This window comes from Perognathus longimembris, chromosome 5 (assembly GCF_023159225.1).
Source record: "Perognathus longimembris pacificus isolate PPM17 chromosome 5, ASM2315922v1, whole genome shotgun sequence".
NCBI lineage: Eukaryota > Metazoa > Chordata > Mammalia > Rodentia > Heteromyidae > Perognathus > Perognathus longimembris.
The window spans coordinates 7,229,498-7,248,828 of NC_063165.1; the positions used below are offsets into that span (position 1 = coordinate 7,229,498).

The window sequence follows — 19,331 nt, forward strand, 5'->3', positions numbered from 1 at the left end:
GGATGTAATTATTGATGGGGATCTTGAAACTTTTAACCACGTGGGAAATGAAAGTAATTAAAGTCTCAAACTATCTAGTCCGTTTTGTGGTAGTGGTGGTGAGTTTGACATTACTGGAGTTTCAACTCAGGGCCTCATTGTAAGGAAGTATTTCCAGTCCCGTGTTTCAAGTCTCAGAGGTTAAATAAAGAAAAGATGAGAAAGAAATTCATGGGCCAACAAGTTATAGGACTCAAAACTCAAAGGACAACCGTATTTCTTCAGCCCAACTGAAGAAGAAATGGTGTGATTCTCTTACAGAGATCTCTTTAATAGGCAGAAAAGTGAAGTCTGACAGGAGGGGAGGAGGGTAGTGATAGGGGAACAGGGGAAGAGGCTCTTTGTGCAGAGATGGAATCTCATCTCAGGTTTCAGGAAAGGGGTTTTTACAGTATCTTGTAACCAAACAGTATGGCCCTCGGTGAAGGGAGATGATCCTGCGGTCTGAGCAAGGGCACTTCCGGCCATTTTCAGGAAGTGGTTGTCACATGGGGAGATGAATGTTTCCAGTTTCAGTCCTTTTCATCACTCATGCTTGTCAGGCAGGCACAGTCCCACTTGAGCCACATCTCCAGCCCCAAATAGTCATTTTATGAGATTAGCTATATCACAAGGTTTGGCATCCTAAAATACAGCAGACTGTTCTTAGTAGTCTATTTACTATTATATTGTCTTAATTCCTGCCTGATAGAATTTGTTCTTTTTTTTTTTTTTTTTCAATAGAAATTGTAAGTCACTTCACACTGTGACCCTCCTATTCTCACCCTCCGGCAAATCTGCTCTTTTACAGGGTTTTCTGAAGCTCGAGCCTTGGGACTAGAGGTATTTCATGCTGGCACTGCTCTTAAAGATGGCAAAGTCGTGACTAGTGGGGGCAGAGTCCTCACAGTGACGGCCATCCGGGAGAATCTCCTGCAGGCCCTCGAGGAAGCCAAGAAGGGACTCGCCGTGATAAAGTTTGAGGGAGCAGTTTATAGAAGGGACATCGGCTTTCGAGCCATAGCTTTCCTCCAGCAGCCCAGGTAAAACACTCTTCTGAGGTGCTTATGGGCAATATCAGACTGAACCACACCTCCAACCCCATAGAGCCTCCTCTGTATACTGTCATTCTGCCTTCTTTTCTTTGTGTATATATTAGCCTTTTGTGTACTAAGTCATTCTGCATTCTTTTCTCTCTGGAGATGATCTAATCTTGGTCAGTGTTCTGCTTACTGAACGAGATCAAACCAATATTGCAACTATTTATAGCAATATTCAAATAAAATGGAAGAAGCTTCACTGTAGCTTCTTTGAAGAGTAGCAGGTTCAAATGTTTAAAGATTTTTTTAATCCTTGATTAATCACTTAGTTAAAATGTTGAAATCACAGTTCTGATTTTATCAAGCAACTCTATGAGAATGTTAGTCTCTCTAACCTTACTCTGTAAATCTGGGCAGTATCATTTTGTCACTGCATCTTTGTTATTAAAGTATAATTCTGGTCCTTAATGATTCACTTAATTTGATATGTACTACTACTATTACTACTACTTGTAAAATCAATAAACTTGGTTACAATTTGAGTGGGGTTTTTTGGTGTTTTTGTTTTTCAAGATTTCTTGTTTTTTGTTGGGTTTTTGTTTGTTTGTTTGTTTGTTTTTTACTCCTGTGTTAGGAATTAGAACTTGGGCCTCATTCTTGAGCCATACTTCCCAGCCCTTTTTTTTCCTTTTGTTTATTGACTGGGAGTCACCCTTGGACTAAGAGCTTCTTACCTATGATTTCCTAGTAACTGGAATTGCAAGCGTGAGTCTTGATAACAGTTTTACTCAGGCAGACTTCAGTCTCACTCATCCTGACCTCTGCCTCCTAAAAGCTGGAATTACAGTTATACTTTGCCCAGCCATGTCCTAAGAATTAGTTTTTCATTCAGTTCTTCTATAATAAATATATTTTAGAACAAAAATTAATTTTTAGCAACTTGATTCAAGTTTTTTAGCATGGGTAAGGGGATGCAGGTAGAGTGTTTGAACGTGCACCTCACACTCAGCTAGCTTTTTAAACTGGTGCTCTACCACATAAGCCATGACTCCAGCTTGACTTTTTTTGCTGGGTGTCTTGAAGATGGGGTGTTGAGGACTTTTCTACACAGGCTGTTTTTGAACCATGATCATCTGTATCTCAGCTTCCTGAATACCTAGAAATATAGGTATGAGCTTCTAGTACCTGGCTTACTGTTTTTTTCTAGTCCTGAAGCTTGGAGTCAGGGCCTAAGCACCATCCTTGACTTCTCTTTTTGCTTAAGGCTAGCACTTTACCTCTGAAGCCACAGTGCTACTTCTGGCTTTTTCTGCTTATGTAGTGCTGAGGAATTGAACCCAGGGCTTCATGCATGCTAGACAAGCACTTTATCACTAAGCCACATTCCCAATCCACCCCTAAGATTTTTTTACTCAAAGCTAGCACTCTACTATTTGACCCACAGCTCCACTTCTGGCTTTTTACTGGTTAATTGAACATAAGAGTCTCAAGGACTTTTCCTGCCCAGTCTAGCTTCAAACCGTGAGCCTCAGATCTCAACCTCTTGAGTAGCTAGGGTTTCATGTATGATGAGTCACTTGGTTCCAAGCTCAGGTATTAATTCTTTAGAGATGAGGTGCCATAATGTTACTAGATACCTTAATTTGATTACTCTGTCAACCTGAGCAGTATCGTTTTGTCACTGCATCTTACTAAAATTAATTTTGACCCTTAATAGTTCATTTAATTGATATGTACTACTACTTGTAAAATCAGTAAACTTTTGCTTGCAGTTTAAGTGAGGATTTTTGGTGTTTGGAGTTTTATTTGCCAATCCTGGGGCTTCTTGAGCCACAGCACCACTTTCAGCTTTTTCTGTTTATGTGATACTGAGGACTCAAACCCAGGGCTTCATACATGGAAGGCAAGCACTCTACCACTAAGCCACATCCCCATTGCCAGTCCTAAGGCTTGGGATTCAGGGCCTGAGCACTGTCCCTGGCTTCTTTTTGCTCAAGGCTAGTTACTCTACCACTTGAGCCATAGTGCCACTTTGGCTTTTCTGTTTGTGTAGTGCTGAGGAATCAAATCCAGGGCTTCATGAATGCTAGGCAAGCACTCTAGTGCTAAGCCACCTTCCCAGCCCCAAGAATGGTTTTTTTGTTTTGTTTTATTTTGTTTTGTTTGCCAGTCCTGGGCCTTGGACTTAGGGCCTGAGCACTGTCCCTGCCTTCTTCCTGCTCAAGGCTAGCACTCTGCCACGTGAGCCACAGCGCCCCTTCTGGCCGTTTTCCATATATGTGGTGCTGGGGAATCGAACCGAGAGCTTCATGTGTAGGAGGCAAGCACTCTTGCCACTAGGCCATATTCCCAGCCCCCAAGAATGGGTTTTTGATGACAGTCCTCGGACTTGTACTTGGCCTGGACACTGTCCTTTAACTTTACCCACTCGAGGATAGCACATTCTACCACACAGCTTTACGTCAGGCTTTAGGATGGTTAATTGGAGATAAGAGCCTCAAAGCCTATGCTGGCTTTGAACCAACATCCTCAGATCTCAGCCTCCTGAGTAGCTTAGATTACAGGCTTGAGCCACTCACTAGCAAGAGTAGTTTTTAAACCAGTGTCTAGGAAAGAGTGACTCTGAGCTGCTGAGTTAATTGCCAGAGCTCTCAACTACTTGGAGTCCAACAGCTTATTTTTAATAAAACCTTTACTTATTTTCTCCAGTGAAATTCACAAATGTAATTTCTAAAAATATACTGAGTGTCATCAGGTTTTAAATTTTTTTTTGGTTTGGATTCGTTTTGTTTTTTATTTTTTGGTTAGTCTTACACACTGTCTCTGAACTTTTTTGTTCAAGGCTAATGTTCTACCACTTTGAGCCATTTCCAGTTTTTAGTCCTTAATTGGAGATAAAATTCTCATGGACTTTTCCTCCCCAGGCTGGCTTCAAACTGTGATCCTCAGATCTCAGTCGCCTGAGTAGCTGAGCCACTAGCACTCAGCTAGGTTTGGTAATTTTTAAGATAGTTCTCATTTCCTACCTAAGCACACTCTTAGATCAATTCCTATGTCCTGCCCTATATTATTTAAAGCTGGATCTGCATGGATGGTGTCTAGTCATGGACTAAAATTTTTCAGCATTTTCAGAAGATGTGAAAATAACTTGGAATGTCTTCTACTTTAAAATTGTTTTCAAGATTAAAATGTTCACTAGTATTAAAATGATGACTTCATTCTTCTCATTTCCTTAGGGGCCTGACATACAAGGAATCTGGGGTAGACATTGCAGCTGGAAATATGCTGGTTAAGAAAATTAAACCTTTGGCAAAAGCCACCTCCAGACCAGGTCAGATCCTATACTTTGTTGATTTGTTAACAGGTACCATGAATTGATTTTGCTTTATATTTAATTTAGGACATTTTTCAAAACTAGTATTAGATTTTTCTGAGTGTCAGCCTACATAAGCCAAATTCTTATAGTCTTCTGATTTCTTGGTCAGTTCTTTTTTTGTATATGTTCCAGTACTAGTGCTTGAACTCAGAACCTGGGCACTGTTTTTAGATTCTTTGCTCAAGTGTAACACTCTACCACTTGGGCCACATCTCCATTTCTGGTTTGTTTGTTTGTTTGTTTGTTTGTTTTTGCTGGTTAACTGGAGATAAGAGTATTAACTTACTTTCCTGTCCTAGCTGGCTTGAAAACATAACCTGAGATCACAACCTTCTGAGTAGCTAGGATTACAGGCATGAGCCTATAGTCACTTGATCTGTATACTTCTAAGTAAATGGCAATCTCTCCCCTTGTCTTGTTATTTTTAAGCCATTTTTAAAAGTCACTAATATTCATGCTTAACTAATCTATTACAACTCAGCAAGTAACTGGTTTCCTCTCCAATAGGCTGTGACGTTGACCTTGGGGGTTTTGCTGGTCTTTTTGATTTGAAAGCAGCAGGTTTCAAAGATCCTCTTCTGGCCTCTGGAACAGATGGTGTTGGGACAAAACTGAAGGTAAACACTGAATAACAATAAGAAGGAATTTACTGTGTATCAAGCACATATTTTTTCTTTGTTCTATTAGCATGCATTAAGTGTAGCGTGGGGTTTCTTTTTATGAAACCATATATGCATATAACAGGCGCTGGTCAGATTTCCCCTTCTGTTACTTTCTTGGCCTTGTCCACTCCCTTCTCCCCCCTTTTATTTACAATTTTAATGGGTTTCATTGTTGTATTTTTATACATGTGTAGTACATGCAAAGTACCACCATGGCATTTGCCCCTCTCCATCTCCCTCTCCTTGATCTCCCAATAGTCCCCTTTTATAATCACATCAATTTTTTTCAGGTCTATATTCCACATACAAATACATATTTGTCTTCTCTTATGTATGAGCTAAAAGAACCATACCAAATAACTAAATTTTAACCATATGGCTAAAATACTGTGCATATCTACAGTGTTGTCCGGGCTATATTTAAAAGGAAGACTTTTAAGGAATAAAAAAGATTACTTGGGACAAATAGCTTCTCAGAACTTAGTATTCTTTTGTCTTGGGTGTAAGAAGCAACTAGCCAAACTTTGTGGTATTCTCTGGGTGAATTGAGAAGGTGCCTATGGAGCCTAATCTCTACTGTGCATATTGATGTTCTTCTATAGATTGCCCAGCTGTGCAATAAACACGATACCATTGGTCAAGATTTGGTTGCCATGTGTGTAAATGATATTCTGGCTCAAGGAGCAGAGCCTCTCTTCTTCCTTGATTACTTTTCCTGTGGAAAACTTGACGTCAACACAACTGAAGCTGTTGTCGCTGGGGTGGCTAAAGCTTGTAAAATAGCTGGATGTGCTCTTCTGGGTATGGATCCTTTTCTGTATGTGCTAGCATAGCTAGTAAGAAACTACATCACAAGACATGACAAATGAAATCTAGATTAGCTACCTGAATTACCAGATGGAAGTATGACTTAGTGCCAAGTTCAAGCCCTAGTACCACAAAGGGGGTGAGGGGAGGACACAAAAAAATTACCTGAATTCACCTTAGACTCTGCCATTCAACTCCTCTGCAAACATTTGTCCCTCAGACCTGCACTTCCAGTCTGTCATGCATGCTTATGTTCTTCCCCAGTGTTAGGCTGCCTTTTCCCAAGAGCTTCAACTGACAGGTTAGGGATTTTTCCTCCTCCTTAGGCCCTCACTGGACAGATGGGTTCCTGGCATTATAATTATTAACATCCTATTTTCTAGCCAGGTTGCCTAGGCTTTATGGAAATATTGCTTAATTTTATATGACACTTATTTTAGCAAAATCAATTCGTTTGTGGACCAAGGCACAAAATTACCTCTTCCATGATACTATTTTTATGAACAAATTGGGTATAAGGCCAAAATTTACCCTTCAACCATCTTTTAGAGCACAGTTTTTAATGTGCAGTCTCCTAGCCTCTACTTTCTGTCTTTGTATGATATGATTACAAAGTATACTCCGCTGTACTTAGTGGCAAAGACATTTGGAGTCGGCAATCCTAAATTATTTCTCTGAGCCTTGGCCATTACCTGGAAGATGGAGTGAGGGTAAAGGTTACATGCATATGGAAGCATTTCTGAAACCAAACTATTAGAGAAATGATGCATGATCCCATAACAGACCATGTTTGAACGTTGCGTGTGGACTGACAGAGCAGGGACTCCATCTCTGTCTTCCTTGCAGCCATGCTTGGTTGATCGACCAGTCAGGCAGCTAATTGCATGTAGGATATGCCCATGTGTTTAATTGTTCCTCTTAAGCGGAGCTTGAGTTGCCATTTCCTATGCAGATTTGTAAATATGATATGATGTCTTTGATCTCATTTTCTAGGAGGGGAAACAGCAGAAATGCCTGACATGTATCCTCCGGGCGAGTATGACCTTGCTGGTTTTGCCGTTGGTGCCATGGAGCGAGATCAGAAACTCCCCCACCTAGATAGGATTACTGAAGGTGATGTTGTTGTTGGAGTCGCCTCATCCGGTCTTCACAGCAATGGCTTTAGCCTTGTGAGGAAAATTGTGGAGAAATCTTCCCTCCAGTATTCCTCTCCAGCACCTGATGGTTGTGGTGACCAGACTCTAGGTAAACTCATTTTGTCTTGCTGCTTGCTAATAGCAAAAACAAAAACAAAAAACTGGCATATCTATATAAGGTCACAGTCACTGTCCCTTTCAAAATTGTTTTGTATTTGTTGGGTAAGTTTTGTCTTTTTCTCTAATCTACAGGTGATTTGCTTCTAACGCCAACTAGAATCTACAGCCATTCACTGTTACCTGTCATCCGCTCGGGACATGTCAAAGCCTTTGCTCATATTACTGGAGGAGGACTGCTAGAAAACATTCCCAGGGTACTGCCTCCGAAATTTGGGGTAGATTTGGGTAAGATCACTAAAGAGAACTTTTTTCTTCAAAGAAATGGTAAACATGTACTGTGGGGGAAAATCTCGGGGTAGTTATTGCATACAGGATTATGCATGAAAAATTATTATTGGCAAGTTTTGAGGGGAACAGTAGGCTAGCCCCTTTTACACATCTTTTTACTCTAATTGCCACATTTAAAAGACATTAAATCCCGACATGCAATTGGCAATAAAGACATAGTAGAATATGCAGATATATCCTCCAAAGGAATTAGTAACATCAGACTAAAGATATATAACCCTCCTGGAAGGGAAGTGATAACTAAGTAATGTACACAGGGGAAAAGAGGACCTGAAGTAGGCAGTACAAAAATGAGACAGGATGGCAATTTATTCTACACTTTGAAGGAAAATGACATCCCAGGACAGGCAAGTGAACAGGCGGCAGGGAGGAGAGAGTACAACACAGTTTTTAATATCCCCAGCGTGTTTATTCTCCATCCCTGTGTACAGAAGTTAGGATACGCTGAAAATGAATAGGATGCTTGTCTGCATACAATAAAGGGGACCAAAAGGGAGTTCCTCAGAGGGGAAATTGCTGGAACAGTCAAGTGGGCTGAGCCCCATAAAAGTGTCATCCCTCCAAGGGGACCTGGGGGCATAGCTCCCTGGCAGAGCACATACTTAGGCCCTGTTTCAATCCCTAGCAGCAGACAAAATAGCACTGAGAAAGGAATTTAACATGGCGCTTGTCAGCAGGGTAAAGTACAGCATAGCTCTAGGATAAGGACTAGATAGGCCAGTGTATTTTAATTAGGTAAAAAAAAAAAAGTGTGAATCAAAGTGGTAGAACACCTGCCTACCAAGCACAGAGCTCTGAGGTCCAACTCTAGTACCCAGGGGAGGTGAGGGGGGACTCAAGTGTCATTGGTGACCTTACTATAGATAAGGTACAGATAGGTTTCTTTCTGTTATTGTAAAGGTGATGTACAGAGGGGTTACAGTTAAATAAGTCAGGTAATGAGTACATTTCTTTTTAGACAATGCCACCCCTTCCCTCATTGTCCCAGTCTTCTCCCATCCTCACCCACAAGTGGTATCATTCATTTTCAACATCGCGTCTTGTGAAGACCACTGCTGCATTTGTTTACCCTTTGTCCCTCCTTTTCTTTCTTTCTTTCTTTCTTTTTTTTTTTTGCCAGTCCTGGGGCTTGAACTCAGGGCCTGGGCACTGTCCCTGAGCTTCTTTGGCTCAAGGCTAGCACTCTACCACTTGAGCCACAGCACCACTTCCATCTTTTTCTGTGTATGTGGTGCTGAGGAATCAAATGCAGGGCTTCATGCATTCTAGGCAAGCACTCTACCACAGAGCCACACTCCCAGCCCGTCCCCTCCATTTCTGTGTCCTCTCCCAAAGACAGATAAATGAACAACATGACAAAAAAGTAAAGAAAACAAAAACAGGGGCTGGGAATATGGCCTACTGGTAAAGTGCTTGCCTCGTATACATGAAGCTTTGGGTTCAATTCCTCGGCACCATATATATAGGAAAAGCCGGAACTAGCCCTGTGGCATAAGTGGTAGAGTGCTAGCCTTGAACAAAAAGAAGCCAGGGACAGTGCTCAGGCCCTAGTTCAAGCTCCAGGACTGGCAAAAACAAACAAAAGAAAACAAAAACAAAGAAAAAAGCATTGTCTCCCTTTCCTTAAGTTTATTTTGATAGCTACGGATAGATTTGTATTTATTTTTATTTTTTATTTATTTATTTATTTATTTTTTTTGGCCAGTCCTGGGCCTTGGACTCAGGGCCTGAGCACTGTCCCTGGCTTCTTCCCGCTCAAGGCTAGCACTCTGCCACTTGAGCCACAGCGCCGCTTCTGGCCGTTTTCTGTATATGTGGTGCTGGGGAATCGAACCTAGGGCCTCGTGTATCCGAGGCAGGCACTCTTGCCACTAGGCTATATATCCCCAGCCCCTACGGATAGATTTTTAAATAAGTCATTTATATTTTTACTCTATAAAACAGCATCTGGCTATGATTTTGCTTATCTCTGTACATTTGCATTCCTATATTTTTTGTGTGACATAATAGGTTAAATAACTCTTGCTTGTCTTCCTTGTTTTCAGATGCTCGCAGTTGGAGGATCCCTAGGCTCTTCTCCTGGTTACAGCACGAAGGACAGCTCTCTGAAGAAGAGATGGCCAGAACATTTAACTGTGGAATTGGAGCTACTCTTGTGGTATCAAAGAACCAAGCAGAACAAATTCTGACTGCGATTCACGAGCGTCAGGAAGAAGCCTGGGTGATTGGCAGAGTAGTCGAATGTCCTGAAGGTAATCTTTCCTTACTTGATTTTAGGCCTATAATTTTTTTATCAGCATTGATACTTGAACTCAGGGCCTCGTGCACTTGTTTAACTTTTTTGGTCAAGGCTGACAATCTGTTACTTGAGCCACATCTCCATTTCTGACTCTTTTTTTCTGCCTGTTGTGGGGCTTGAACTCAGGACCTGGGCACTGTCCTTAAGCTTTGGTGCTCAAGGCTAGTGCTCTACCACACCACTATTTTTCATCTTTTGGTAGTTAATTAGAGATTAGAGTCTCACAAGGTTTCCTGCCTGGGCTGGCTTTGAACCACAGTCCTCAGATCTCAGCCTCCTTAGTAGCTAGGATTAGTGCAAGCCATGAACGCCCAACCCTCTTCCAACTTTTTACTGGTTACTTGGAGATAGGAGTCTCTTGGGTTTGTATCCCCAAGCTGGTTTCAAACTTTGATGCTCAGATCTTAACCCCCTGAGTAGCTAGGATTACAGGCATGAGCCACCAGTGGCCCAGCTGGCATATAATCTTTAATATAGCTAAACCTTGCCTCACGAGTTCTCAGCACCTTTTATTTCAGCTGATGCTATAACACCTGTCTTTGCTCAGATGTGATGTGATACACCCACTCCAGTGATAAGACACCTCTTACTCATTTCCATTTTAAAACTTAGACATCTTGGGGTACTATTCACATATGCACAACTGCACTCCACAGGGTCACTTCCTAGAATAATCTCACAGCACACCAGACCATGTGTCTCTGGCTTTGTGGTTCAGCTCTCTTCAAGGACTACTGAGTAAGCACCTTCATCAGTACTGAGTATGAGTTCGGACCTTGCTAAAAGAGAACTTGGCAGAGTAGCAGAAAGCCCATTCAGATCACTAACACCAAGGTACCATAGCTTATGCCTGTAGTCCTAGCTATTCAGGCAGGTGAGATCTGAGGATCACAGTTCAAAGCCAGTCCAGGCAGGAAAATCCATGAGACTCTTATCTCCGATTAACCCACCAAAAAACCAGAAGTGGAGGTACGGCTTAAGTGATAGAGTGCTAGCCTTAAGAGTGAAAAACTGAGAGACAGCACTCTAACTCTGAGTTCAAGCCCTGGTACTGGCACCAAAAAAAACAAAACAAAACAAAAGAACAAATGTTAGAGCTTGTTAACCTTGATTCTGTCTGCCTTTTTCCTCCATTGGGTAAGTTTCATTTTCAGACAGACCCTCCAAATACTGGAAAGATAACATTCTTCAGCTTGCATTGCAATAAGAAACCCCTGCATTGCAATAAGAAACCCCTTTTCTCAACATCCTATATCAAATGTTTGAATGGCCTTGCTGATCACATGATTTCCCCTTGAAGACAAGAGGTCAGAGCACTAAGCTGAGTGGTGGAATTAGAGCAGAATACTTGCAGGCAGTATTATATCCACTGTGTGTTTCAACGCGATTTGGTCTGGAGCTCTTAATTGAAGTAGCTGACTCTATAGGTTCTCAGGAAGTTTTATAAATGAATAATGGTCACTGATATAAACCTGTTTTTTAATTTCCTACATATCTTTTCAGAATAAAATGTACTTAAAGTTTACAGAAATTGTTTTCTACCCATTATTCCTACTAAGTTGTTTATTTATGGTTATATTTGAAATAAAGGTTTTCCTCAGGTGAAAATCAAGAATCTTATTGAAACCATGCAACTAAATGGGTCATTGTTGGTGAATGGCTCCCGGAAAAATCATCTTCCCGCCCAACCAAAAAAGGCAAGAGTGGCTGTCTTAATATCTGGAACAGGTGAGACCCTGACTTCCTCTTCCTCTTCTTTCCCTGCTTCCTCCTTTGCCACCCCCCTAAACACACAAAAAATGCAAGTGATTGTAATACTGTCAGTATTAGCTGGGGTAGAGAGTCCTTAAAGGGTATTATTTTTTGGCATCCTTAGTCTTTCCACTTTTGTTATAAATTTGAGAGAGTCGAAATAGAGCTGGGTATCAGTGGCTCACACCTGTAATCCTGACTAGTCAAGAGGCTGAGATCTGAGGACTTTGTGGATCAAAGCCAACCCCAGGAAAGAAAGTCCCTGGAACTCTTACAGCTTCAATTAGCCACCAAGAAGCCAGAAGTATAGAGTTGTGGCACAGGTGGTAGAGCACCAGCCTTGAGCATAAAAGTTAAAGGACAGTGCCCTGCCCCTGAGTTCAAGCCCAGTGCCAAGCACAAAAAAAAGAAAGTAAAGAACATGAGAAAAATGGCTAGAGAGTAACTAGAATATGAATTCCAACTCCTGTGTCATACATTAGTCTTAAAAGACTATTGAGTCAGGGCTGGGAATGTGGCTTAGTGGTAGAGTGCTTGCCTAACATGCATGAAGCCCTGGGTTCAATTCCTCAGTACCACATAAACAGAAAAACCCAAACATAGGGCTGTGGCTCAAGTGGTAGAGTGCTATCCTTGAGCAATAGAAGCTCAGGGGTAGTGCCCAGGCTCAGAGCACAAGCCCCAAGACTGACAAAGAAAAGAAAAAAAAACCACAAACTATTGAGTCTTTGGTTGTAGAAAGTATTAAGAAAAAGAAACATTTTACTTCTATGAAGGGAGAATAATGTACTAAAAACATTCTATTCCCTCAAGTGAATATAACATGACTTTAACATTGTTAAAAACATTATAAATATACAACATGTAAAATAAATGTCTGATTATTTGTTTAGGATACAGTCCCAAAGGTATATTTGCTTTACACATTACTATACAGTTTTGGTGTATTGTAGACCCAAGTTAATGGTAAAGCAAAGAAACCATTGTATGATTTGGAGTGGCTTCTTAAGAAGATTTATTTTTCCTGTAATTAAGCAGCTTATCCTCATCATCATCCTTCACTGCTAGACTCATGTTACCTTGTTGCTACTGGACTGCTTGATCATGTTATTTTGCAGGAGGAATTTTAGATGGAAAAGAGAAAGAGAAATACTAGAACCGGTATAAGTGTCTTTCTACAAATTACTAATCCAGTATCCCAATACAAATTTAAAAGCCTAACTCTATTGCCAATCTTTTTCCTAAACAAGTCAGAAAACTTGACCCCTTCCTATTCAACATTACATCTCTCTTTTCCTCTCTCTTTCGTCCCTTCCCTCTTTTTAGATAACTAGGTATTTCTGCTTGCTAGGCTGGTGTTCTACCACTTGAGCCATGCCTCCAACATGTCTTTCTGCTGGTTATTAAAAGTCTAAGGGGGGCTGGAGATATGGCCTAGTGGCAAGAGAGCTTGCCTCGTATACATGAGGCCCTGGGTTCGATTCCCCAGCACCACATATACAGAAAACGGCCAGAAGTGGTGCTGTGGCTCAAGTGGCAGAGTGCTAGCCTGGAGCAAAAGGAAGCCAGGGACAGTGCTCAGGCCCTGAGTCCAAGGCCCAGGACTGGCCAAAAAAAAAAAAGTCTAAGGGACTTTACTGCCTGGGCTGGTCTTGAACCAGATCCTCCAGATCTGTCTGCTGAGTAGCTAAGATTATAGGTGTGAGCCCCCATCGCCCAGCATACTTTTCAAGAAGGGTGATTTCACTTGGTTTCTGCCTGCCTTTTCAGGATCGAATCTCCAAGCACTCATAGACAGTACTCTGGACCCCAAGAGCTCTGCGCACATTGTTGTTGTTATCTCCAACAAAGACCAAGTGGCTGGGCTAAGCAAGGCAGAGAGAGCTGGTATTCCTACCAAAGTAAGTCACTTGGGAAAGTAGGCTGATTTTGGTTGGCTTTGCATTGGGTTGAAGATTTAACCTAGGGCCTCAGAAGTACCACTGAGCTAAACCTCCAACCTCCTCAGGACCTGCTGTCGTGGATATAGGGGAAAAGGTTTTGAATGCTTACATTTTGGGTGGATGCTGTTGGCCTTCCCCTCCATTCTGCCCATTCTCTATCATCTTCAAAAGAAGGCAAGGTTTCATACCACTCCTAGGCATCTATCCTAAACAGCAAACCCCAAGATATCAAAAAGACATTTGTGGGCTGGGAATGTGGCCTAGTGGCAAGAGTGCTTGCCTCCTACACATGAAGCTCTCAGTTCGATTCCCCAGCACCACATATATGGAAAACGGCCAGAAGGGGCGCTGTGGCGCAGGTGGCAGAGTGCTAGCCTTGAACGGGAAGAAGCCAGGGACAGTGCTCAGGCCCTGAGTCCAAGGCCCAGGACTGGCCAAAAAAAAAAAAAAAAAAAAAAAAGACATTTGTACTTCCATGTTTATCACTGTACAATTCACAATAGCCAAAATATGGAAACAACCCAGATGCCCCTCCACAGACGAATGGATCCAAAAAATATGGTACTTATACACAATGGAATACTACATAGCGATTAGGAATGGTGAAATATTGTTATTCGCAGGGAAATGGTCAGAACTTGAACAAATAATGTTGAGCGAGACAAGCCTAGAACACAGAAAACAAAGGGGCATGATCTCCCTGATATATGACTGTTAACAAAGGGAGACGGAGAGACAGTAGAGGCCAAGTCTGTGAAACCAAAAACTGCTTGTCAAATAGTATTCCCCACAGGATTGGGGCAGCGACCCAACAGTATGTAACTAAAACCAAACAACTACTCAACATATAAAGGTCAAAAATTGACCTCTCAGGGGAATACAATAGCTCAAAAGCTATGTATGTACGTTCATATAAGACTACTGTCGACATATGGTCTAATATCGACATTACATTTAAAGCCCTAGGTGAACTTTCTTGGGCGTGGCCACGTGGCTACTGTATATGTTCTTGATACATTGTATATTGTATATATGTCTACCTGACCTAGAGAAGGGATAGAAAAACAGGGCATAAGATATCACAAGAAATGTACACACTGCCCTACTATGTAACTGTACCCTTTTTGCACAACACCTTGTCAAAAAATTTGTGTTCAATTAATAAATAAATTTTTTTTTAAGGCAAGGTTTGATTTATTGCATTTTAAATTGTTTTTGAGACTTTCTTGAAAAAAGGCTGTGCTTATCTTTTTTTTCTATTACAGGTAATTAATCATAAATTATTCAAAAGTCGTGTAGAATTTGACAATGCAGTTGACCAAGTCCTTGAAGAGTTCTCCACAGACATAGTCTGTCTTGCAGGATTCATGAGAATTCTCTCTGGCCCATTTGTCAGAAAATGGGATGGTAAGCAAAGTTGTTTGAAATCACAGACAGGGAAATCAATAGAAAGTGGAATCTAGGAAGGTCAGTTTCTCAAACAGTCCCAGTAGTGAAATGTTTATTGTAATGTTTTGCTTTAACCAAGGTCACAATTTAATGGTCTTTGCTTTAATCCAAAGACTTTGTCGTTAGTCACTTTCTAATGTAGCATAGTTTTGATTCACATTACTGCAAGGATGGTATTTCCTCTTCCAAACAAATATTTACAAGCTCCTTGTTTACTTGTTTAGAAGCAAAAAGTGGTTCTATGTATCCCAGAATTAAGAATCATCCTCTCTAGGATGCATTAGCCCATATCCAGAAGATACTAGAAAATGTCTTGTAGTCTTACCTTTTTCCTTAAAACCTTTGACTGCATCCTCTCCCATTTTTATGAACACTGGGCACTAAGTGTGTTTGCACTCTAAGCCGTTTATTTGTTTAGGCAAAGGTAGTTAGAGCACTTGTAGTATAAGAGGCAATGCCTTTGCTGTCATAGGCATATAGAACTAATTCAGAATTTGCCTGATACACAATACTTTGTAGTTAGAAGTCAAGTTCATAGACACTATGCAAGAACTTCTTGCCTCTTCGGGTTTTTTTGCTTTGTTTTGTTTTGTTTTGCCAGTCCTGGGCTTGGACTCAGGGCCTGAGCGCTGTCCCTGGCTTCTTTTGCTCAAGGCTAGCACTCTTGCCACTTGAACCACAGCGCCACTTCTAGCCGTTTTCTATATATGTGGTGCTAGGGAATCGAACCCAGGGCTTCATGTATACAAGGCAAGCACTCTTGCCACTAGGCCATATTCTGAGCCCCCTTCTTCGTTTTTTTAATTACTGTAATTTTATTTATTTATTTTTGTTTATGTGGTACCAAGGAATTGAACCCAGGGCCTTATGCATGCTAGGCAAGCATTCTCCGCTAAGCCAATTTCCCAGCCCCTTCTTGCCTTTTAACAGTATGTGCCAGCAACAAGCTTAACTCTGACAAGAGCCCTCTATACAAATGAGATGATTTCACACCTCCCCTCCACAATCACACCACACTGGATACCTGTGTAGATGCCCTATCATTCTATTGTTGTCAATGCAGCTACTTACTCCTACTTGGGCAAGAACTATCTTTCCCTTTACTTCATTCTGTGTTTGCTAAAGAAAACACCTACCCCAGAAATCCAAGTCTTACTAATTTCTTGTTTTGAATAGGAAAATAATCCCCCCCCCCCCCGCTTTTTTTTTTTTTTTTTTTTTTTTTTTGCAGTCCTGGAGCTTGAACACAGGGTCTGGGCATTGATTGTCCCTCAGCTTCTTTTGCTCAAGGCTAGCACTCTACCACTTGAGCCACAGTGCTGCTTCTGCTGCTTCTGGCTTTTTCTGTTTATGTGGTACTAAGGAATCGAACCCAGGGCTTCATGCATGCTAGGCAAGCACTCTATCACTAAGCCACATTCCCAGCCTGGAAAAGAATTTCTGTTTAACAGAAAAAAAAATCCCTACAGGATTCTAGAATTCTCAACACTATGATTTGTTGTTTTTTTTGCTTTTTAATTTCTAGGGAAAATGCTGAACATCCACCCATCCTTGCTCCCTTCTTTTAAGGGTGCAAATGCTCATGAGCAAGTTCTGGAAGCTGGAGTCACAATTACCGGATGCACAGTACACTTTGTAGCTGTGAGTATGTGTTTTTCTACCAAAATATCACTATTAGTGCTTAGATGTAAACTACACTGTCTAGAGAGCAAAGCTAAAAACTTTTACCTCCCTTTTCCAGGAAGATGTAGATGCTGGACAAATCATTTTACAAGAAGCTGTTCCAGTGAAGAGGGGTGACACTATTGAAACTTTGTCTGAAAGAGTAAAATTAGCAGAACACAAAATATTTCCTGCCGCCCTCCAGCTGGTGGCCAGTGGAACCATACAGCTTGGGAAAAATGGCAAGATCTGTTGGGTCCACGAGAAATGAACCCTCCTACTTGAGGGATTGAAACCAGTTGTGAAAGAACTACGGCTATTTGCTTATTGCCTTATCATCATGGATTTATTAGCTCAAGAAGAAAAACTGCTAATAAAAATGACTTTACCCTTACCATTAAAACAAGATTATAGCATATTTCTCATAATCTTACCAGTTCTCATTAGGACCTTCCTCTTTATAATCAAACCAATCATGTAGAGAATTCATTTGACTCACAGCCTAACATGATACCAGAATCTTGGTCTTTCTCAGACTCTTTCTGACCAATATCATCTCTATCTTTATATGTTCTCTAATCTTTGATGAGAAGCACGGGAAACGTTTTGCCTTACAGTGTGACAAGGAATCATGAGGGGGTACCAAGGTTATCACCTGGGTCTTATAGGTTTGTATTACTCTCAATGTATAAAAGTAGCCTAACTTGATCAGGGTCAAATTAATCTCCTCTCCTCCTCATGTTGTCTATCTGTATTGGTCTGAACTAAGACTTTTCCAGTTATCTGAACCATAATTGGCTATCATTAAGATTTCTCAGTAAGTCCCATTTAGTATCATTAAACAATCCTCTGTTGATAGCTTCTAAGATTGCCAGATTTTAGCTTACCATTTATGTTTTTATGGAAAATCCATGAGACGCTTATCTCCAATTAACCAGCAAAAAGCCAAAATAGATCTGTGTTTCAAGTGGTAGAGAATTAGCCTTGAGTGAAAAGCTACAGGATAGCATGTAGGCCCTGAGTTCAAGCCCTAGTACTGGCATGAGCACACACCCACGTCCCAAAAAAACAGAAGGAAAAAAGTGGTTATATACTGTTTGTAACTCAAAAGAGTTTGAAAGATAAGCCCTTTCTACCCAAAAAATAAATGTTGCTTAATGTGCCAGTCTCTTTGCCAAGTACTTTTACATTGTGTAACTAGAGGAAATCGGATTGGTGCAATGATTGTTTCCTTATACGTCAAACAGGGGAAATGATGTTGTCTTGTTGGTTGTAAGGATCTAGAGGGTACACTTAAAGCACTTAGCACAGTGCCTGGCATTTAGTAAATGCTAAATGCACCTCTATGCTTTATCGGTGCCCTCATTTTACAGATAAGCACGGAGAAATATTTTTGAGGTACTTAAGTGCAAGAAAGAAGATATTCAACCCAGGTCTGTAGGCACCAGTGGCTTGTGCCTATAACCCTTGCTGCTTCGGAGGCTGAGATCTAAGGATCATGATTCTAAGCCAGCCTGGGCAGAAATGTATGACTCTTATCTCCAAGTAACTAGCCAAGAAAAAAAGAAAACAACCAACAACAACCTGTACCTCCCACATACAGGGGCTGGGAATATGGCCTAGTGGCAAGAGTGCTTGCCTTGTATACGTATGTAGAAAATGGCCAGAAGGGGCGCTGTGGCTCAAGTGGCAGAGTGCTAGTCTTGAGCAAAAAGAAGCCGGGGACAGTGCTCAGGCCCTGAGTCCAAGGCCCAGGACTGGCCAAAAAAAAAAAAAAACAACCCACACATATAGGTGTGGGTTTTTTGTTTTTTTTTCTGTGATAGGTCAGGCATGGGAAACGGCTGCCAAGATTCAGAGACAAACACTAATGAAGAGCTTCATTTAAAGCACATAAGCCCTATATTTACTGTGTCCCTTACTTTCTCATAAGCTGCAACTTTTACTAAGAAAGGAAAAGGTCACACCAGGTGCTGGTGGCTCACACTTGTAATCCTAGCTACTCAGAAGGCTGAAAGGATTACAGTTGAAAGCCAGCCTTAGCAGAAAAGTCCATGAGACTTAACCTCCAATTAACCACGGGAAGACCAGAAGTAGAGCTGTGGCTCAAAGTGGTAGAGTTAGCCTTGAGCCAAAGCTCGCCCAGACCCCAAGTTCAAGCCCCACTACTGACAAAAAAGAAAAAGGCCAAGGGATGATAGCAGCTCTCCAGCCTTGTCTGCTCACATAATTTGTGTGCTCTGGGAACTGAGCGAAGATTTTTTTTTTTAATTACGTTATTATAAAGGTGATGTACAGAGAGGTTAGTTGAGAGGTTAAGTCAGGTAAAAGACATTTCTTTTTTGGACAATGTCACTCCTTCCTTCTGAGCAAGGATACCCTCAATTGATCCTGGGGTTGAAACAAAAACAACCAACCAAAAAAAAAAAATTCTGAGCACAAAGAAGTACAAATAAAAAACATGTATCTCATCGATCTTAAAGGGAAACCCATACGTCAGTGACCCAAATTCAGTACACAGGCCAACCTTGAAGCCCCTGATCCCAACTGGTAAAAGAGGGGCGGGGGAGGGGGGGAGAGGAGGGGAGGGAGGAAGCAGCGGGGCTGGTCTCCAGGCCTCACGCCTCCCGTGGAACTACAACTCCCACAATCCCAATCTGCCGAGCCACCTCCGCGGCGGGGCTGGGGGCGGAGCTAATGGCTCCCCGAGCCTCCCGAA

The 19,331-nt window shown here is 41.5% G+C and overlaps 1 protein-coding gene across 3 annotated transcripts in view; it reads left to right on the forward strand.

Moving 5' to 3' along the window:
• The window catches only part of Gart (phosphoribosylglycinamide formyltransferase, phosphoribosylglycinamide synthetase, phosphoribosylaminoimidazole synthetase), a 28,242-nt gene extending 11,222 nt beyond the window's left edge, over positions 1–17,020 (forward strand). For all 3 annotated transcript variants that reach the window (XM_048346286.1, XM_048346288.1, XM_048346287.1), the window contains exons 11-22: positions 830–1,061; positions 4,295–4,389; positions 4,942–5,051; positions 5,699–5,897; positions 6,897–7,148; positions 7,292–7,444; positions 9,553–9,759; positions 11,397–11,534; positions 13,329–13,459; positions 14,767–14,908; positions 16,476–16,591; positions 16,692–17,020. In XM_048346286.1, the coding sequence (XP_048202243.1) occupies positions 830–1,061; positions 4,295–4,389; positions 4,942–5,051; positions 5,699–5,897; positions 6,897–7,148; positions 7,292–7,444; positions 9,553–9,759; positions 11,397–11,534; positions 13,329–13,459; positions 14,767–14,908; positions 16,476–16,591; positions 16,692–16,883 (1,967 nt within the window). In that variant the 3' untranslated portion in view covers positions 16,884–17,020. The remainder of the gene's footprint in view (positions 1–829; positions 1,062–4,294; positions 4,390–4,941; positions 5,052–5,698; positions 5,898–6,896; positions 7,149–7,291; positions 7,445–9,552; positions 9,760–11,396; positions 11,535–13,328; positions 13,460–14,766; positions 14,909–16,475; positions 16,592–16,691) is intronic.
• The last annotated feature ends 2,311 nt before the right edge of the window (positions 17,021–19,331 follow it).